This window comes from Diabrotica virgifera, chromosome 5, assembly GCF_917563875.1.
Source record: "Diabrotica virgifera virgifera chromosome 5, PGI_DIABVI_V3a".
Classification (NCBI taxonomy): Eukaryota; Metazoa; Arthropoda; class Insecta; order Coleoptera; family Chrysomelidae; genus Diabrotica; species Diabrotica virgifera.
Window position 1 is genome coordinate 79,946,626 of NC_065447.1, and position 20,329 is coordinate 79,966,954.

General features: G+C 33.3%; 1 protein-coding gene across 3 annotated transcripts in view; it reads right to left on the reverse strand.

Annotated features, from left to right (window-relative positions):
- LOC114334644 (disheveled-associated activator of morphogenesis 1) overlaps positions 1 to 20,329 on the reverse strand; it is a 951,114-nt gene that overhangs the window by 471,722 nt on the left and 459,063 nt on the right. The window contains exon 1 of one of the 3 annotated variants that reach the window (XM_050650174.1): positions 6,815 to 6,978. The exons of the other annotated variants lie outside the window; for them this stretch is intronic. Coding sequence (XP_050506131.1) covers positions 6,815 to 6,850 — 36 coding nt within the window. The 5' untranslated portion in view covers positions 6,851 to 6,978. Of the gene's footprint in view, positions 1 to 6,814; positions 6,979 to 20,329 lie in introns of those variants that run through there. 3 annotated transcript variants of the gene reach the window in all.

The following is a 20,329-nucleotide window of genomic DNA, read 5'->3' on the forward strand; positions in this document are numbered from 1 at the left end:
CTACGTACGAGCTCACAGCGGATAGGAACAAATTATAACTATTTCCTGCGTAGGATCTGGCGGCCATTTTTATTTATAAACAATTAACTGTCAAAAATGGCATTTTCCTCTTTTTTCTTCAAATCAACGGAAAACCGTGAAACTTATTTTTTCTGTACAAATATCTTCGAGATTATGGAAAAAGCTTTAGAATGACGTATTACAAAGTATGATATACTCATTTATTGTTAATATAATTGCGAAAAAAGGACGGAATTGCAAAAAAAATATTTTCTTAATAACTGTTGTAAAAATTAGTGAACAGCTTTGACATTTTTGTCAAATGAGGGTTCTTTGGTGCTTAAAATGTGACAAAAATTTCTAAGCGATTCATTCAATTGTTTAAATTTTATTCAAATTGTTTATCCCAGAGAGCATTTTTTTTGCAATAACATAGGTCAGAAAAAAATTACTTTAGAACCATTCCACAGGTGTCAAATGAAAGAGCATGAGCTACATTTTCAACATGGTTTAAAAAAGTGAATAAAAAATACATTTATTAGTAATAAATAATTCTGCAAAAGTATCGTCAATTTTTCTTTATAAACTTTTTGAATAACTTTTTCCAAAAAAATTAACTTTTTTACCCTGTTTTAAGTGCACAACTACCAAGTAATGTTATCTATATCATAATTGATAAAAAATTGTAATAAATGTGTATAATTTCTTATATAACAAAATAAAAAGTTTATAAGGAAAGATTTACGATAGTTTTGCATAATTATTTATTACTAATAAATTTATTTTTTATTTACTTTTTTTAAACCAAGTTGAAAATATAGCTCATGCTCTTTCATTTGACACATGTGGAATGGTTCTAACGTCATTTTCTTCTGACTTATGTTATTGCAAAAAAAATGCTCTCTGGGATAAACAATTTGAATACAATTTAAACAATTGAATGAATTGCTTTGAAATTTTTATCACATATTAAGCACCAAAGAACCCTTATTTGACAAAATTTTTAAAGCTGTACACTAATTTTTAAAACAGTTATTGCAAAAATAATTTTTTTTTGCAATTCCGACCTTTTTTCGCAATTATATTAACAATAAATGAATATATCAAACTTTGTAATATGTAATTTTAAAGCTCTTTCCATAATCTCGAAGATATTTGTACTAAAAAAACCATAAGTTTCCCTGTTTTTCATTGATTTGAAAAAAAAGTGAAAAATGCCATTTTTTGACACTTAATTGTTTATAAATAAAAATGGCCGCCAGATCCTACGCAGGGAATAGTTACAATTTGCTCTTATAGGTATTACCTGTCGAAAAAACGCTTCAGTACCCTGGCTGTTCAAGTGTCATGGAAAAAACCTTATTACCCTGGACTACAAAGACACCTTAGTATTTCTATTACTATGCGAGATATCACGTCTTTACCACCAGATATCTGTTGTATATGCCTTCCTCATGTTGTTTTATATGTTTATTTCAATATTATACCAAGGCACTTACCACTAAAAACACCAGAATGAATCGATTTTTAAATACAGCACCTAGAGCCCTACAACTTTTTGCATTGTGTTTAGGATGATGTCAGGAAAAAAGTCTACCATAGAAAAATGTGAGGAACTGCTTAATTGCATTTTAAAGTGCATAAAATGCGTCCAAAAGTGCATAAACAAAATAAACATGTCAATAAGACTACGCCATCAGCACCGACCTCTGGAGCACTTGGTGCCCAGGGTCTCCGCTAAGGCACGTCATCTTCTGGAGTTTCGAGGGTTTCCGGCATTAAACTGATGCAAATAGACTTCTCGGGTAGTTTTTGGGGTTGCTGAAAACGAATACGCCATCAGAACCGACACCCGCAGTACCTGGTGTCTAGGGTCACGTCATCTTCTGGAGTTTCAAGCGATTTCGGCACTAAATTGATGCAATTATAGATGCAGATTATACGGGTGTTTTTAGGATGGCTGAAGTTGAATACGCCATCAGAACTGACTTCCGGAGCGACTTTCGAAGGTTTTCAGCCTTGAATGTATGCAAATAGATTACTAGGTGATTTTTGGGGTCGCTTAATACGAATACGACATCACAACCGACCCCAAGTTCTACCTGGTGCCCAAGGTCACTACTAAGGCATGTTATCTTCTGGAATTTGGAGGTTCTTTGAGCACAAGATGCACCGGTGGTCGGTTCTGATATCTTGTTCTTGTTCGGCAACCCCATAAACCCCCGAGTAGTCTTTTTGCATCAATTTGGTGCCGAAAACCCTTGAAATTTCAGATGAAGTGCCTTAGCAGTAAACCTGGGCACGAGGTACTCAAGTGGTCGGTTCTGATGGCGTATTCGTCTTCAGCGATCCCAAAAACCCACCAAGTAACACAATCTGGCCCTTAATACACTTATTTTGACATGTTTATGCATTTTTGACGAATTTTAAGCACTTTAAAATGCAACTATGCATTTCCACCCATTTTTATATAGTATACTTTTTTCCTGATATCATTCTAAAGACAATGCAAAAAGTTGCAAATCTCTAGGTGCTGTATTTAAAAATCGATTTATATATTATAGTAAAAGATTTATCGGCTAAAATTATAATTTTAAAATTGTGCGTTAAATTCGGTGCGTAGTGTTAGTCTAGTCGCTACATAGGGGGTCCCGTGGACACTTTTAGGTCGCCGCGATTTGATGGTGGTATTATAGGTTTTTTGGGTCGCTGAATCCAATGGAAGTGGTCTGGAAGCCCAAATGTGGTGCGTTTAATTGTTATTAACAAATTATGGTAAAATTATGTGTTTTTCAGAAATTATTAGAAGCCCTGTACATAAATTGATAGTGTTAAGGTTTTCTCTGGTGTATTTTTGGTCGCTGAATCGAATGCGACTAGTCGCGATTACTCAAAATATGTTCTTCTTTTGTTAATAACAAAATAAATAGTTTATTCGCCGAAAAGCTCTAAATGCGCTATCTATGTACAGCAAGTTTGTAGTCTTTTTCATAGTATTTTTATACGCTAAATTGATTGCCGCTAGTCGTGATAGCTTAAACTACGTTCCGACTTTGTTATCAATAAATTATTGCAAAAATATCGGTTTATAGTACGTTCACTCACGGTTTTTGCTCTAAATTTTAAGAAACCACTTGGATTGACATGAAATTTGGCATACACCTAGCTAACATGTCAAACACAAAAAGTCATATTGTGCCGATGTCTGCTTTTACCCTGGGGGTGAGTTTCACCCCTTTTTGGGGGTGAAAAAAGAAACCTTTATAATAAGTCCGGAAGTGGATAAACTGATTAATTCTAAGCAACTTTTGTTCCATACAGTTTTTTCACTAACTCAACACTTTTCGAGTTATTTGGTTTTTTTGTTGAAAAATGAACATATTCACTCGCAAATAACTCGAAAAGTATTGACTTAGTGAAAAACCTGTATAGAACAAACGTTGCTTAGAATTAATCAGTTTATTAAATTCCGGACTTATTTTAAAGATTTCTTCTTTCACCCCCGAAACGGGGTGAAACTCATACCCAGGGGAAAAACACACATTGGCACAATATCACTTTTGTTTTGTTTGACATGTTAGCTACGTGCATGCCAAATATTATGTCATTCCAAGTGGGTTTTTAAAATTTAGAGCAAAAACTGTGAGTAAACGTGCTATAAACCGTTATTTTTGCAATAATTTATTATGTAATAACAAAGTCGGAACGTGGCTTAAGCTATCACGCCTAGTGGCAATCGATTTAGCGTATACAAATACTATGAAAAAGACTATAAAGGGATCATCCATAAACTACGTCGTTGAGAAGAGGGAGGGGGGCTTGCTTATTACGACGGGATACGACAGGGGGAGGGGGTATGAGTGCCCATTCGACGTCGTTTAATATTTTAGTATGTATATTTAAATTTTTCGCTATTGTGTCTATAAAAATAATTCTTTACTATCTTTAAAATTATATGGTGGCGAAAAAGGAAGCGAAAGTAGCAGTAGCAAAAGCCAAAGCAGAAGCGTATTCAAACCTATACGATCAACTTGATACCAGGGAAGGCGAAACGAAGATATATAAAATAGCCAAACAGAGAGCAAAGAAAGCAAAAGATTTTAATCAGATTAGATGTATCCGAGACGAAAATAATAAAATACTAGTTCACGAAAGGGATGTCAAAAAGAGATGGAGAAAGTACTTTGACAGCTTATTAAATGAAGAATTTGACAGACAGCATGTAGAGTCAACGGAGACAGTAGCATCAATGGTCACCAATATAACCAACGAGGAAGTGGCTCAAGTGCTTCAAATAATAAAGAAAGGAAAAGCGGTAGGACCAGATGATATTCCTGGGGAAGTATCGAGAGCATTGGGAGAGACAGGAACAAGGTGGCTAGCAGGTCTATTTAATAGAATTATGGAAATTGGACAAATGCCAGACAAATGGAGAAGCAGTATACTGGTACCTGTTTACAAAAACAAGAAAGATATACAACAATGTACAAACTACAGGGCTATAAAACTGCTTAGCCACACCATGAAAATATGGGAAAGAGTAATTGATAGACGGATACGTGAAGAGACCGAAATATCCGAGAATCAATTTGGCTTTATGCAGGGTAGATCAACAACAGATGCAATTTTCATTATAAGACAGTTGATGGAAAAATACAGGAGTAAAGAAACAAACGCTCATATGGTATTCATTGATCTTGAGAAAGCATATGATAGAGTTCCTCGAGAGATTCTGTGGTGGGCACTCAATAAGAAAGGAGTCCCTGGTGAATATGTAAAGATTGTGAGGGATATGTATGAGGGAGTAACGACTAGTGTTAGGACAGGTGTGGGAGAGACTGATAAATTTCATGTGAAAGTAGGATTGCATCAAGGCTCGGTGCTTAGGCCGTATTTATTCTCATTAGTTTTGGACCAGATAACAGCGAAACTACAGGGTAACATTCCATGTATGCTGATGATGTCGTGTTAGTAGTAAATAGTGAAAGAGCCTTAGAACAAAAACTGGAACAGTGGAGACAAACTCTGGAGGAAAAAGGTTTAAAACTTAGTAGGACAAAAACAGAGTATTTGGAATGTTCATTTAAAGATGGAGCTACTACAAATAAAATGGTATCTTTGGATGGTGAAATGATTGTGAAAAGCAATAGTTTTAAGAACCTAGGATCCGTATTACAGAGTAATGGAGAAATAGATGGAGATGCATGCAGTAGGATTCGGGCTGGATGGATGAAGTGGAAAGAAGCGAGTAGTGTGTTGTGTGACAGAAAAATTCCAATGAAGCTGAAGGGAAAATTCTATAAAACAGCCATAAGGCCGGCTATGATGTACAGAACTGAATGTTGGGCAGTGAAAAAGAAAGAGGAACAACGAATGTATGTGGCGGAAATGAGAATGCTTAGATGGATGAGTGGAGTGACAAAGAAGGATAAAATTAGAAATGAGTATATTAGGGGAAGTCTAGGTGTGGCACCAATTGATGCCAAAATGAGAGAGCATAGGTTAAGATAGTTTGGTCATATTCAACGTCGAGACGTTAATCACCCAATACTAAGAATAGCTGAAGTGCAGATTCCTGGAAGGAGTAGGAGAGGAAAACCAAAGAAGACCTGGGGTGAGACGATAAGGCAGGACATGTTGGTAAAGGGGATTAACATTGATATGACCCAAGATAGAATTGTGTGGAGAAATGCAATTAGGGAAGCCGACCCCGCATAGGGATAAGGCAAAGAGAATGATGATGACTTTTGTACAGGACAACAAACAATAAGACATTGTTCTTTGGGTTTAAACAATCGGTTCTATATACAGAGCAACGTCTAGAAGCAAAAAAATATTAAATTGTTAGTTCATTTATGTGCTGCATACTGTGCGTGAAACAACAGTTCTGAAAGAACGAATAGAAATAAAATATTGTTTTCTATTAATTTAGTTAGTAAGTCGTATTTATTTAAGTTACAGGGGTAAAAAAAAGGAGAAAATTTAGTCTGATTTTTCATTTTAAATATTTCATTCAAAAGAAACCTTTTGTTTATTCTAAGGGACTTTCAACCCTCGGTAATAATGTAATATTTTATTCTACGTTTAAATTTTTCAAATATATTTATTAGTTTTCTCAGGATTCGAAAAAAATTAATGCAGTTAAATAGCATTGGACCAAGATTTTACGCGTACCCTATCAAATTTAATTAAAAAAAAAACAGAAATATTGATTTGTTTAATCAATGAAAGGGGGGTCGTGAGTTGCAATGAGGACGTCGACATGGGGGGGCTCGTCTCTAAACGACGAATTACGACGAGGGGGGAGGGTATTAAAAAGTCCAAATTTTTTATGACGTAGTTTATGGATGCTCCCATTGCTGTAGATTACAAACTACAAACAGCTACTTGCTGTAGATAGCACATTTCAAGCTTTTCGGCGAATAAACAATTATTTTGTTATTAACAAAATAAGAACATATTTTGAGTAATCGCGTTTAGTCGCATTCGATTCAGCGACCAAAAATACACCAGAGAAGACCTTAACACTATCAATTTATTAACAGGGCTTCTAATAATTTATGAAAAACACCTAATTTTACCATAATTTGTTAATAACAATTAAACGCACCACATTTGGGCTTCCAGACCACTTCCATTGGATTCACCGACCCAAAAAACCTATAAAACATACCACCATCAAATCGCGGCGATCTAAAAGTGTCCACGGGACCCCTTATGTTGCGACTAGACTATGTATTTTCTTTAATTTTCATTTCAACTTTTTGCAATTATTGCAAGAACATAATAAACAGGAAGATGAAAGCTAACTTACATTTTTGCAGCAATTCAGTTTTTCCCAATCCAACATTTTGTTTTGCACGCACCATTAGCACCTTTATCACTGATTTAAATAAATGACACTTAAATAAATGACACTTTTTTGTGTACACTAAAGATCACGAAATAAAAATGAATTAGTCAATAACTCGAGATGACTGACTTGTTGCTACGTAAATTAGAATTATCTTGATCCTCCAACGTACAGTAAATTCCGATAACAAAATTTAAACAAAACAATATAAAAAAGTCAACTTGATGATATATTATGCTGCTATTTCAAACGTGTAAAATTTCCTATAATAGAAATGCATTCCAGTGGCGAAGTAACTGAGCGACGAAAGGGATAAAAGTACATATTATAAAATACTTTTTGGGGTCCTGTCATTTTCAAGCTAGCTATATTATATTTATGTGAAATTGCTATTTTTTTAATCAGGTTGTGGCAGAAGGTATTTAGAAATATAATCTAGAGCAGTGGTTCTCAACCTTTTTGATTCATATACCACTAAAATATTTTTGGTACCACCTAACTGAAATAGGTACTCTAAGCAATTCTAATTTTTATACTGGAATTTTAAAGATGTAATTATGGATAAAAAATGGAATTATGGAGAAAAAATTCAACAAGAGTAAAACTTTTTTCGGTTATAAAAGGTTATTCAGTGAAACGGTACGATTTGGCAACGCTACTGACGATAAAATAGAGGTGTTGCGGGCTTGCGACGTAAACATTGTGAATCTAGAGAGTGGGAAGTTTACTTATTATGGAGACTTGGTCGGTAACTGTAACGGTCAGTGACTTGGTCGAGTACGAGTACTGTAAAAGCTTATTACAAAAATGGTGAAATTTGTGTGCGCGTACAACGAGCTTTTCGTTTAGACTACCATTTGCCGCCCGCGCTACAATTTCTTCTAAATTCACCATTTCTGCAATAAGCTATCACAGCAAATACGCATTGTCCGCTCGACAACGTCTGCATGATAAGTGAACTTCCCACTCTCTAGATTCACAACGTTTACGTCGCACGCCCGCGGTTCCTCTAGTTTATCGTCAGCAGCGTTGCCAAATCGTACTGTTTCACTGAATCACCTTGTATTTTTAGTGTATGTAGTAAATAAAATTAATTATTAAAATGTAGTACTGCAAGCAAAATACAATAAATTAAATTACTTTTATATATTAATTGCATATCATATCAATATTGTGGAGCAACATACAATTTTTCTTCTTCAATGACAGTAGGTACAAAATATATGTCAATTTGACAATTTCAATTGACAATGAATTATTTAAGAAAGTTGCAAGATTTCTCCGGTGTTCGCGCACGATCGTTTCTCGTATCCCCTCTAAGTACTTGCACACCGCGAATAGGTAAGGAGTTAGAAAAACAAACTAATTAGCGAGAAGGTTGTGGTTCAGTATTTCTATCTGGTTCGGTGTTACCTAGATATACTCAAAGATCAGATTCTACATTAAGTTCTTTTTTATTTTTATTTATCCGCAGAAACCACTCGAGTTATTAGCAGTAGATTTATAATACAATATAGAGAAAAAATATACATTTTTAGAAGATATGAGTGAGAAAAATATGGTAATTATTTACAGTTTACAAAAAAATGAATCATAATTTTTTATACAGTTTACAGTGGTTTAAAAAAGACAGAACTTCGTTGAATTTTGTAACCAGTGCTTCTTTCAGGCTGTTGGGTATCTTGAATATCACCTTCGCTGAAGTGTACACACTCTATTACACTATTATTATTATAATATATGGTTAATTGTGAGAGGTGCTTGGCATCTTTTTCACATTGGTGGTGGTTCTTTGGAGATTATGTAGCAGTGGGTTAGTCGTGTGTGTTTAAGCCGAAATCTGCCGATAATCACCTGGTCTTTTCTTTTTGGTGGCATAAAAAGATTTTTGAAGATACGTCTGGTTTAATGGTTTTAAGATTTGTGTTTGTTTGATCCCATATTTCTTGCAGATTGGTATGCCTGCTGTAGTCGGAACGTTCGCATTGTCTATCGCTTCAAATGCTATTGTGTCTGCTAACTCATTACCAGTTATTCCTACATGGGATGGGACCCACATAAATGAGATGGTTTTCCCAGAAAATTGAAGCTGATGCAACGCGTCTTTAATTAAAAACATATTTATGTGGGTAGGATAAACATGTTTGATGGCCTGTAAAGAACTTAGTGAATCTGATAATATTGTATTTGTTTTTCATTTGTATTTTTACAATGGTTTAGTGCGTCAAGTATTGCTTGAAGTTCTACAGTATAAATACTGCAGCCATCAGTTAATCTAGTGCCGGAAATTACGTTTTCTGATACAGTAGCAGCAGCTATTCCGTTACAACTTTTGGAGGCATCAGTAAAGAAAAATTTGTAAGAAGAGTATTTGAGTAAATTTTCATGATATTGAAGTCTGATCATTAAGTTTCACATTAAGTTTGTTTCTGTATAAGTTCTTAATATGTAGCATTGCTACAACACTCGCACAGGTGTGTTGTCGAAAAGGGTATCAAGCATTTTAAAGCGTGTTTTGCAAGAGAAGGAAACCAAAATACTCAAAATTCCCAAAATTCCTGTTATTTATTATTGCGGTGCTGATTTTGGCGGTCTTTTTGTGTTTTTGCGTTTTGCGAACCACCGCAAATAATGATATGTGACATGTACATGTACCACAGGTTGAGAACCGCTGATCTAAAGGTAATATTTAGAAATTAAGGAATTCTTCGGACCGATTTCGAAAGTGGAAATCGAAACGTCAAATAAACTGATTTTAAAGTAAAATTGTGGTTTCTGCTGGATATGTATGTCGCACTCATTGAATTGTTGCAACGTGTTGCAACGAAATTGAAAATGGTTATTCATTTTTGATTTACATGTTTACTCCTTTTGGAGTACGATGGGAACCATTCTCGTTGGAACTTTACCACGTTGAGCAGATGGGACGTGAATTATAAATTGTAAAATTCGTTCATCTTCTTTAATCTCAGCATCCGTATGGCTTGCAAATTGTAGAAGCCTCGGAGGTGTAACCAGAGAAGGTTCCCATTGTTTTCAATCTGGTAGGATGTATAGTAGCATTTCTTGATGTTGTTTTATGTGCTATTAGATTGAAAACTTAGTCTTTTGCTAGCAGTTGCCGCTAGGGCATCTTAGCCATTTCGTTCATTGCAATCCATGACTGCACGCCGGGGTGTGACCTAGTTGCGTCAGAGAGAGCAACATATGTGCCTCCTGATGAGAGACTAATAAGTTTCGAAACCGGTAGAGGTGCTTGCTGCACTCTCTGATTGAACTAGAATAATGATGCGGCTGTAGTTTCGTGTTGCAACGGAATTGAAAATGGTTATTATGTTTGCTCCGATTGGAGTACGAAGGGAACCATTCTCGTTGGAACTTTACCGCGCTACGCAGATGTAACGTGAATTATAAATTGTAGAATTCCCTCATCTTCTTTAGTCTCAGCATCCGTATGGCTTGCAAATTACAGAAGCCTCGGAGGGATAACCAGAGAAGGTTCCCATTGTTTTCAATCTAATAGGTTGTAGAGTAGCATTTTTTGATGGTGTTTTATGTGCTATTAGATTCAAAACTTAGTCTTTTGCTAGCAGTTGTCGCTAGGGCATCCCAGCCATTTCGTTCGTTGCAGTCCGTAACTGCACCCCGGGATTTGTCCTAGTTGGGTCAGGGAGAGAGGGCAGCATATGTGCCTCCTGATGAAAGACTAATAAGTTTCGAAACCAGTAGAGTTGCTTGCTGCACTCTTTGATTGAACTAGAATAATGATGCGTCTGTAGTTTCGTGTTGCAACGAAATTAAAAATGGTTAATCATTTTTGATTTATTATTTATTTTTTATAATCGACAGTAATAGTACTTTCATTTTTGGGCATTTTAGAATTTCCGAGTCTTAAGCATTGTAACTGTGCAATTTATTTCCGTACAATACTGTAACACGACTCAGGTACTTACTTACCTATTGTATCTGGTTAATTGTCGGGTTGAAATGGCTCGTCAGCATCCGGTATTACTAGACTATTAAAATTTATTGGCTTCCTTTTCTGAAAAATTCTTATTTTGGTATTATATGTATATAATCAGATTTTGTCGAAGATATGTCATAACATGTCATATACTCTGGGCTAATTAGCAAAATACAAGGAAAAGTTATTTACCAGCATTGTATTGCTGGAATTGAATATTATGATTCTATATATTAATAATATAGGTATGCAAAGTCCGCAGAGGGTGTGCTACTCTTTTTATAAACAAAATGGCGCCCGAAAATCGTGTTTTTTTTTTCAATTTTTGCTCTATAACTTTACACCAAAAACACCCAAATAAAAATTCACCGTAATTAAATTCTGCATAGAAACGTGTTTTCCCGATTTACTTCGACGAAAATTTTTCCCGAAAAATGCGGGTATTTCCAACAAAATCTTTAATTTTCAACAAAAATTTTAGATAAGTAATGTTTATCAATAATTAAATAACTTGGTGATATAAAAGATCTTTTAGCATAGATTATAATTCCAGAAGCCGATGGAAATTTAATGAACAGTTTAGCAACAATTGAATTGTTAATAAAAAATTTACGGTCGCTATAATAACCACAATAATTATGATACATAAGAATAGCTATGCTTTTTGTATAAAAAGACAGTGTACCTATATAATGTAGTTTACAGAATTGAAATTGTACTATTTAAGCGGCCTCAGGAATATTTTAAAATTAAAAACAATTTTTTGGCTTATAAACAAATAGAATATCTCGGGAAATATTCAATTAAATTAAATCATGAGAACGGCATTGGAAAAAAAGCGGCAGGACGCTTCTTTTAAAAGAAAAAACGTTTAATTGCGATGAGTGGTTCCTGAGATACAACCAGTTAAATTTGACCGGCATTTACGGCAAAGATATAAACAATAGGATGATAATTTTCGAATCATCACCTTTTTAGTTTTGTCCTCTTTCTTCACACCAATTTTTATATCTTTAAAATACTCATAACATATATTATTATAATAAAAACTATCGATATTACTAGTTAAAATTCCAATCAAAAATTAGGTTGGAGAAAATTTAATCTCAAAGTTCAAAATCGGTATACGTTAAAAAATGCATTTTCTCGGCTTCTCGTGGAGCAATTTTCTTCATTCTTTTTTTGTTCCCAAGTAACTCGAGTAGAGCCATATAACTAATGCATTATTAAATGTCAAACTTGCTTTTGTTTTGTTATAATAGATTAATTTATTTATAAGAAAAGAAAACTACATATTTTTTCCAGTGGCAGACTTTTTTTTAGATAAACTTACTACAAGTGTACCTTTTAACGTTAAAAACACAAATATTCTCATTTGTAAGTTGTATAATTATTTAAAAATTCTTTATTTAAACAAATTAAAAAATTTGTTATAATAAATAAATTAATCTATTATAACAAAACAAAAGCAAGTTTGACATTTAATAATGCGTTAGTTAGATGTCTCTACTCGAGTTACTTGGGAACAAAAATAATAATGAAGAAAATTGCTCAATGGAAAGCCGAGAAAACGTATTTTTTTAACGTATACCGATTTTGAACTTTGAGATTACATTTTCTCCAACCTAATTTTTGATTTGAATTTTGCTAGTTTTGGCAATTTTCACTAGTAATATCGATAGTTTTTATTATAATAATATATGTTATGAGTATTTTAATGATATAAAAATTGATGTAGAGAAAGAGGACAAATATAAAAAGCTGATGGTTTGAAAATTATCATCCTATTGTTTATATCTTTGCCGTAAATGCCGGTCAACTTTGACCGGTTGTATCTCAGGAATTACTTGTCACAATTAAACGTTTTTTTTAAACGAAGCGTCCTGCCGCTTTTTTTCCAATACCATTTTCATAATTTAATTTAATTTAATATTTCTCCAGATATTCTATTTGTTTATAAGCCAAACAATTGTTTATAATTTTAAAATATTCCTGAGACCGCTTAAATAGTACAATTTCAATTCTGTAAACTACATTATATAGGTACACCGTCTTTTATACAAAAATCATAGTTATCCTTATGTATCATAAATATTGTGGTTATTATAGCGACCGTAAATTTTTAATTAACAATTCAATTGTTGCTAAACTGTTTATTCAATTTCCATCGGCTTCTGGAATTATAATCTATGCGAAAAGAGCTTTTATATTACCAAGTTATTTAATTATTGATAAACAATTACTTATCTAAAATTTTAGTGGAAAATTAAAGATTTCGTTGGAAAACCCGCATTTTCCGGGGAAAATTTTCGTCGAAGTAAATCGGGAAAAACACGTTGCTATGTAGAATTTAATTATGGTGAATTTTTATTTGGGTGTTTTTGGTGTAAATTTAAAATCTTTCGAGTTATAGAGCAAAAATTGAAAAAAACACGATTTTCGGGCGCCATTTTGTTTATCAAAAAAGTAGCACACCATCTGCGGACTTTGAATACATACCTATATTATTAATATATAGAATCATACGATTCGATTCCAGCAATAAAATTGCTGGTAAAAAGCTTTTCCCAAAAATGGCCTATTCACCGATAATCTGCCCAAACTAATAGGTATACAGTAGAACCTCGATTATCCGTCAGGGCACCGGACCAAGGATATGACGGATAATCGAAAAGACGGTTAACAGAACATTAAGAAAAGTTAAAAATTGATAATACAACTCTCAAATTTTATTTGTTTGTTTTGTTTGATAATACAATAAGAGGACTTTGTGTTCGTGTTAATATTGTCAAATTTGGTTTAAAATATTCTGAAATGTTTGTTTGTTTTACTGATGCTTCACATTTTGCAAGGGATGTATTACTTGATCTGCGTAAGATCATGCAATTTACTTTATTGGATCCTTCTTGTCGAGAATACCACTCGATGAATGGTTTCATGTGCGATGCAGCTTCTCTAGCTTCTTTAGGCAAATCTTTGTCAGTTGCAAAAGCATCATCGACATGGCCACCGTCAAATTCCAAGTTTGTGTCAGCTTCTGAAGCTGTTTCGTCAGCCTCTGTTGTGACATTTCAACGATTCCATCATCTGTCAGCAATCGATAGCCGCTTGCGTCCTCATCACAAATTAACCATTCCTTTAAGTCATCTTTAGGCAACGAAAACAAAACAGTTGATTCAGCCATAACTTCATTTGTTACCGCATTGTACATTTCAGCGAATTTCGTTTGGCTTATCGCAATGCTAAAAAAAAATGATTTGATGACTCAAATTTTTTTTATGTAGTCAATACAACTTATGTACGGACCCTGACGGTTAACAGAGGTGACGGTTAATGGAGAGACGGATAATCGAGGTTCCACTGTACTACATACAGCCTGCAGCAGACATGTGCAGCAGAAACAAATAGGAACAAGTAATTACCTACATGTAAAATATGAAAAATATTTTTAAGTAAAATTGTGATATATTCCCAAAAAAATGGACCTAAAATGAACAAAAAAAGATATACTTAATGCTCGTATTAACCAGAATTTCGCTAATTTATTAGTTATTTTGCTAATTTCTCTTCCTCAAAACTAATCAACGATACATTTTTTCTCTACTTGAGGATTCCGACAGCACTGGATGATCAGTTTCCAATAAAAATATATCGCTCAAAAGCTTGGTATTTCCGTGCGTATATAAGTATGTACAACTTATAAAAAAACTTTTCGCAGAATGAACATAATTAAACCTTGAAATCTCCGCATCGCCATTCATGTTACATATAATTATTGAAGCATTCTTGTAGCTGTAACGACTGACGACGACAATGATATTATGTTGCATTTTCATTGTTTCATGTTTACAAGGTTAGATCGCATCTCAATTGATAGTAGTATTGATTCAGATGTTACGTGTGTTAAACTAATTCAATTGATATCTACATAATTAGTTTTTATTAAACATTGAAATTGGATCAATGTCTGTAACAACTGATATTGACAATTATCCTAAATTGTATTTATATAAAGCAAGGTTATCTACCAAAGACAAAAAGTTATACCTACATTTTGCTAATGCATCTAATAGGCGAGCGACGAACCGCCAAAAAAATGACCATGGCCTATGGTAGGGAAGCCCAAGCGGGGATTTTTACAGTTACTCGAGCGCGTCACATTATCACATGGGGAGAAACCTTGTACCCTGTAAATGTACCTCTACCATATATATTGGCTATTAATACAGGGGGGCCCGAAAAAAAAATCTATCCTTAGAAAAACTCGAGATCGTCAGATTAAGATAAGGTAAGTTGAGTACATGCAAAACAGTGTATATTTCAAAAATCTGACGATTCAAATCAGTCACAAAGTTTTACAAAAAAAAGCGAATTTCGCGAAATAAACGTCAGATCGAAAAACTAATAAATACAAGTTCAATATTTTTCAAAAATCTATCGAATGATACCAAACACGACCCCCACGGAGAGGGGTGGGGGATAAATTTAAAATTTTAAGTAAAATTGTGGTACGAAGCCCGCGATATTTCGCGAAATGAACATCAGATCGAAAAACTGAAAAATACACGATGGACTCAACAAGACGATAAGTTACATGTGAAGGATATACATTTTTTCGAAGGATATACGACGATGGAGTATTTACAACAGTACTTTTTTATATGTAAAAGAAAAAGATCTGTTTTAACTATTTATAATGGGAAGTAAGCCACAATATTATTAAAAAATGATTTTATTAATGTTTCGACGCCCAAATCGGGTGCCGTTGTCAAAATACAAAATACTACTAACATAAATAAAAATGTTGTTGCTTAGTAAAAAAATTCTTCTAATAATTTATTTAATCTGACTCATTTATATCGGCAATTCAGATACACATGATACGTTTTAAAGTAGAAGACTTTAAAATGATATTGCCAACATTTATGAGTTGCATTCCTGGGACGACTTTACTGAAAGATAGTTCATTCGATTACATGAAATCAACCCAACTCAAGAATATCTGTCACAAAAAAAAATCATAGCATGTAATTATGCTCTAATTATGCTAAACGAAACCAATTGTGTCGCAAATTCCTCGGTGGAATGCAGTAGGATGTGGATACCCATACTGAAAGAGGAAGTCAATAAAAAGAAAATACCACAATTAGTAAGTCAATAGTCGAGTTAGTACATATTTTATATTTTAGTATTACTTATTAGGGTGTCCGAAAAGTAGTGGAACGGTCGAATATTTCGCGAACTAAACATCGGCTCGAAAAACTGAAAAATACGTGTTCAATCATTTTCAAAAATCTATCAAATGACACCAAACACCAACCCCCACTACACCCCCTGGAGGTGGAGTGGAGGGTAACTTTAAAATCTCAAATGGAAACCTCTAGTTTTTCTTGCAGATTTGGATTCGTTACGTAAAAGTAAGCAACTTTTATTCAAGACATTTTTTCGAACTGTGGATAGATGGCGCTATAATTGAGAAAAACGATTTATCCTGATACCATAGGTAAATTATAGAAACGGTCTAATATCTCGAGATATACACTTCCAAATGAGAAACCAAAAAAAAGGTTTTTAATACTTTTCGAAAACCTATCGAATAACACTAAACATGAGTCTCCAACCCACCCCCTGGAGGTGGGGTGGGGGGTAACTTTAAAATCTTAAATAGCAAACCCCACATTTTATTACAGATTCGGATTCGCCATGAAAAATTAAGCAACATTTATTCGAAACATTTTTTAGAATTGTTGATAGATGGCGCTTTAATTGGAAAAACACGATTTATTAGCGCCATCTATCAGTAATTTTAAAAAATGTTTCGAATAAATGTTGCTTAATTTTTCATGACGAATTCGAATCTGCAATAAATAGTGGGGGTTGCTATTTAAGATTTTAAATTTACCCCCCACCCCACCTCCAGGGGGTGGGTTGGAGGCTCATGTTTAGAGTTATTCGATAGGTTTTCGAAAAGTATTAAAAACCTTTTTTTTTGGTTTCTCATTTGGAAGTGTATTTCTCGAGATATTAGACCGTTTCTATAATTTACCTATGGTATCAGGATAAATCGTTTTTCTCAATTATAGCGCCATCTATCCACAGTTCGAAAAAATGTCTTGAATAAAAGTTGCTAACTTTTACGTAACGAATCCAAATCTGCAAGAAAAACTAGGGGTTTCCATTTGAGATTTTAAAGTTACCCCCACCCCACCTCCAGGGGGTGTAGTGGGGTTGGTGTTTGGTGTCATTGGACAGATTTTTGAAAATGATTGAATACGTATTTTTCAGTTTTTCGATCCGATGTTTAGTTCGCGAAATATTCGACCGTTCCACTACTTTTGGGACACCCTATATATCCATGTATTATTAATATTATTTATAATTTAAACAAAATTATAGTAAAGTCAGAAGTTGGTATTAATTTTGAGAGTAAATTAAATGTAAGACCAAATACTTACGATGTCGGGATAGTATCACGAGGTTTTTCCTGGTTTTTCCCTCGTGATTTACTATGAGATCTCTAACGCGAGAATTTTAATGTCACCGTTGCATGTGGTTGTCTTTTTAAAGACAGATCACATGCTATGATTTTTTTTTTGTGACGGATATTCTTGAGTTGGGGTTGATTTCATGTAATCGAATGAACTATCTTTCAGTAAAGTCGTCCCAGGAACGCAACTCATAAATGTTGGCAATATAATTTTAAAGTCTTCTACTTTAAAACGTATCATGTGTATCTGAATTGCCGATATAAATGAGTCAGATTAAATAAATTATCAGAAGAATTTTTTTACTAAGCAACAACATTTTTATTTATGTTAGTAGTGTTTTGTATTTTGACAACGGCACCCGATTTTGGCGTCGAAACGTTAATAAAATCATTTTTTAATAATATTGTGACTTAAACCATATAATAATATTGTGACTTTCCCATTATAAATAGTTAAAATTGTAAAAATGCCACAAGAAAATAGCTTCAGAACAACATTAAAAAATATCTGCATAATATGTAATTTTTGCCCATATTATACCGATTCCGAATTAGACTGCTGTGCTGCGATGTATGTACAATATGTACATGTACATGCTCTGAATAATGTTGCAATAAAAGTCACGTTTAAGAAGACAATTTAGACGATTCTCAATTAAATAATGAGTTTCCAGAGCATGAATTTTTGGATGATTTTATAGTCTATTTACTAATAATAAAATTGTTTTTTAAGTATGATGTAATATAATTCCTTTATTTTTTAAATCATTTATTTAATTATTATTTTGTTTTGATACGTAAAGTACATGTTTTTGATGTCCGGAGTATCCACATTGTTTTTAAAAAGAGCGTACAGAAGTGCCATAAAAAGTTAATGATTGGACTGATATTGTTGAAAATTGGATAGTAGGCCGATATTTTCAACGAAAATTTTTCATTTAAAAATTAGCAAAGTCTGTTCGTTCGTTTGTGCGTTGCTGCCCCTGCAATACTTGGAGCCGATCTGCCAATGGAATGCCATGTAGTTTTGACTCCTGAATCTAAATCTGAAAACGGTTTTTCGATATCTCAAACCATCTTCGAGATAACCGACCTGAATTGTGACGTTACAATCCTTCGAGTATATTCGTTTTCGATGGAAATTTTAATGCAGATGTTTACTTAGACTCTAACGTTTCGATTTTATCCCAGCATTAGTAGTCAAGACGGTCTCCCGTCTCAATTTAGAGGTGATGTGCGGAAATTTCAAGAAATATTTCCAAATCGATGTATTGTAGAAGAGGTGTTATCCACCTCGTTTTCTAGATTGAACCTTCTTAGACTTTTGTTGTGAGGTTATTTCATTAAAAAGTAAAATCAATGTAAATACACAGATAACATTGAAATTCTGAAACAATGCATTAGAAAAGACGTTTAAGTTACTTATCACTCTTATTATCATTCAGAAAGTTACTGATGGATTCGACCATCGAATTGGCCACTCTCAGATAGTTAATGGTGTTTTTGGTCATTTTAATTCGTCATTTTAAACATTTGATTTAATAAAATATAACTTAACGTACTCCCTGGTGTAGTTGGTATAAGATGTAATTAAGAATTTAAATTCTAAAAACCCAAAAACGTTACATTCAGAATGTTTTCGGAGTTATCAGTCCATCATCCGTGAACTATGTGTCCCTGCAAAATAGCCACAATGCCAAACACTGGTTGGATTAAATTTTCAACCTACATTGTAAATACAAGGAAATAAAAATATGTACGTACATATTTACAATGTAGTTTGAACATTTAATCCAACCAGTGTTTGACTATTTTGCAAAGACACTGAGTTCACTGATGATGGACTGATAAGTCCAAAAACGTTCTGAATGTAATCCTTTTGGATTTTTAGAATTTTAATTGCTAATTAAATTTTATACCAACTACACCAGGGAGTTTTAACTTCATGTTAAGTTATTTAACTAGATGGTATACAGCCAACTTTCGGGAACTGTCCCGTTTTATTTAATAAAATATGTTTCCGTGTTTCATTTATTTTTATTTTTTGTTATTTTGCTCCTAGCATATTCTAACAGATTTTCTCGAATATTCCATAAGTAATTAGAGAAGTACATATAGCTAAACCTTATAACGTTGAATTTGTCTCTGAAATGACTAATAATTTCGTCAATTGAATATACCGTATACCATGCCATTAAAAAAGGGTCGATAACTAACAACAACTATAAAAGAAATAAATTGCTATATTTGTAACCCATTTTTAAATCAGGGTATAAGTTAAACTAAGCGAGAACGTAGAATGGCTCAGACGCTAAGCATTTGAAATAGAGTCATTTTTTAATTTGACTATTTTTTAAAGGAATAAGATGAAAGCACACTTTAAAAACTTTAATTATTATTAAGCCCACCGATAGATCAGAGAAATAAGGAAAAAAATATCCTGTTGGTGACACAACCCCCTCCAGGCCGAAACCAAATTTTTTAGTAGCATGGACACCTATTATAATAATCTATATGTTTCCTGCAGCCGATTTTTATGATATACATAGTTATAAACAAATGAAGATCAAAAAACGGTAAATTTTCGCTTTTTTTGTCTATTACTAAAAAATTAGGCATTTTAAACAAATTTGAGAGTAAGAGTCTTATAAACCGTATAAAAAACTTCAATATAGCGTTCGCTGAATATGTCTATCCTTATTGGTTGCTTAGAAAATTGCAAAATAAATCATACATTTTGAATTTTTATAAATATTCATAACTTATGTAAAAATTAACTTAGAACCTTCTTATTACAAAGAATGCTGAGACTTATGGTGCTTAAATCATACCCTTAATTTCAAAGCAATTGGTCAAATAGGTTAAAAGTTATTTAATTTGTTTATCTCAAATAAATTTTTTTGCAACACTGTAAGTCAGAAAATGATGAAGTTACAGTAATACTTTCGATAGTTTATGAAAGAAGAAAATTTACAGTATTAATTTAATTAAAAAAAATGACAAAAAATAATTATAAATATTGCAA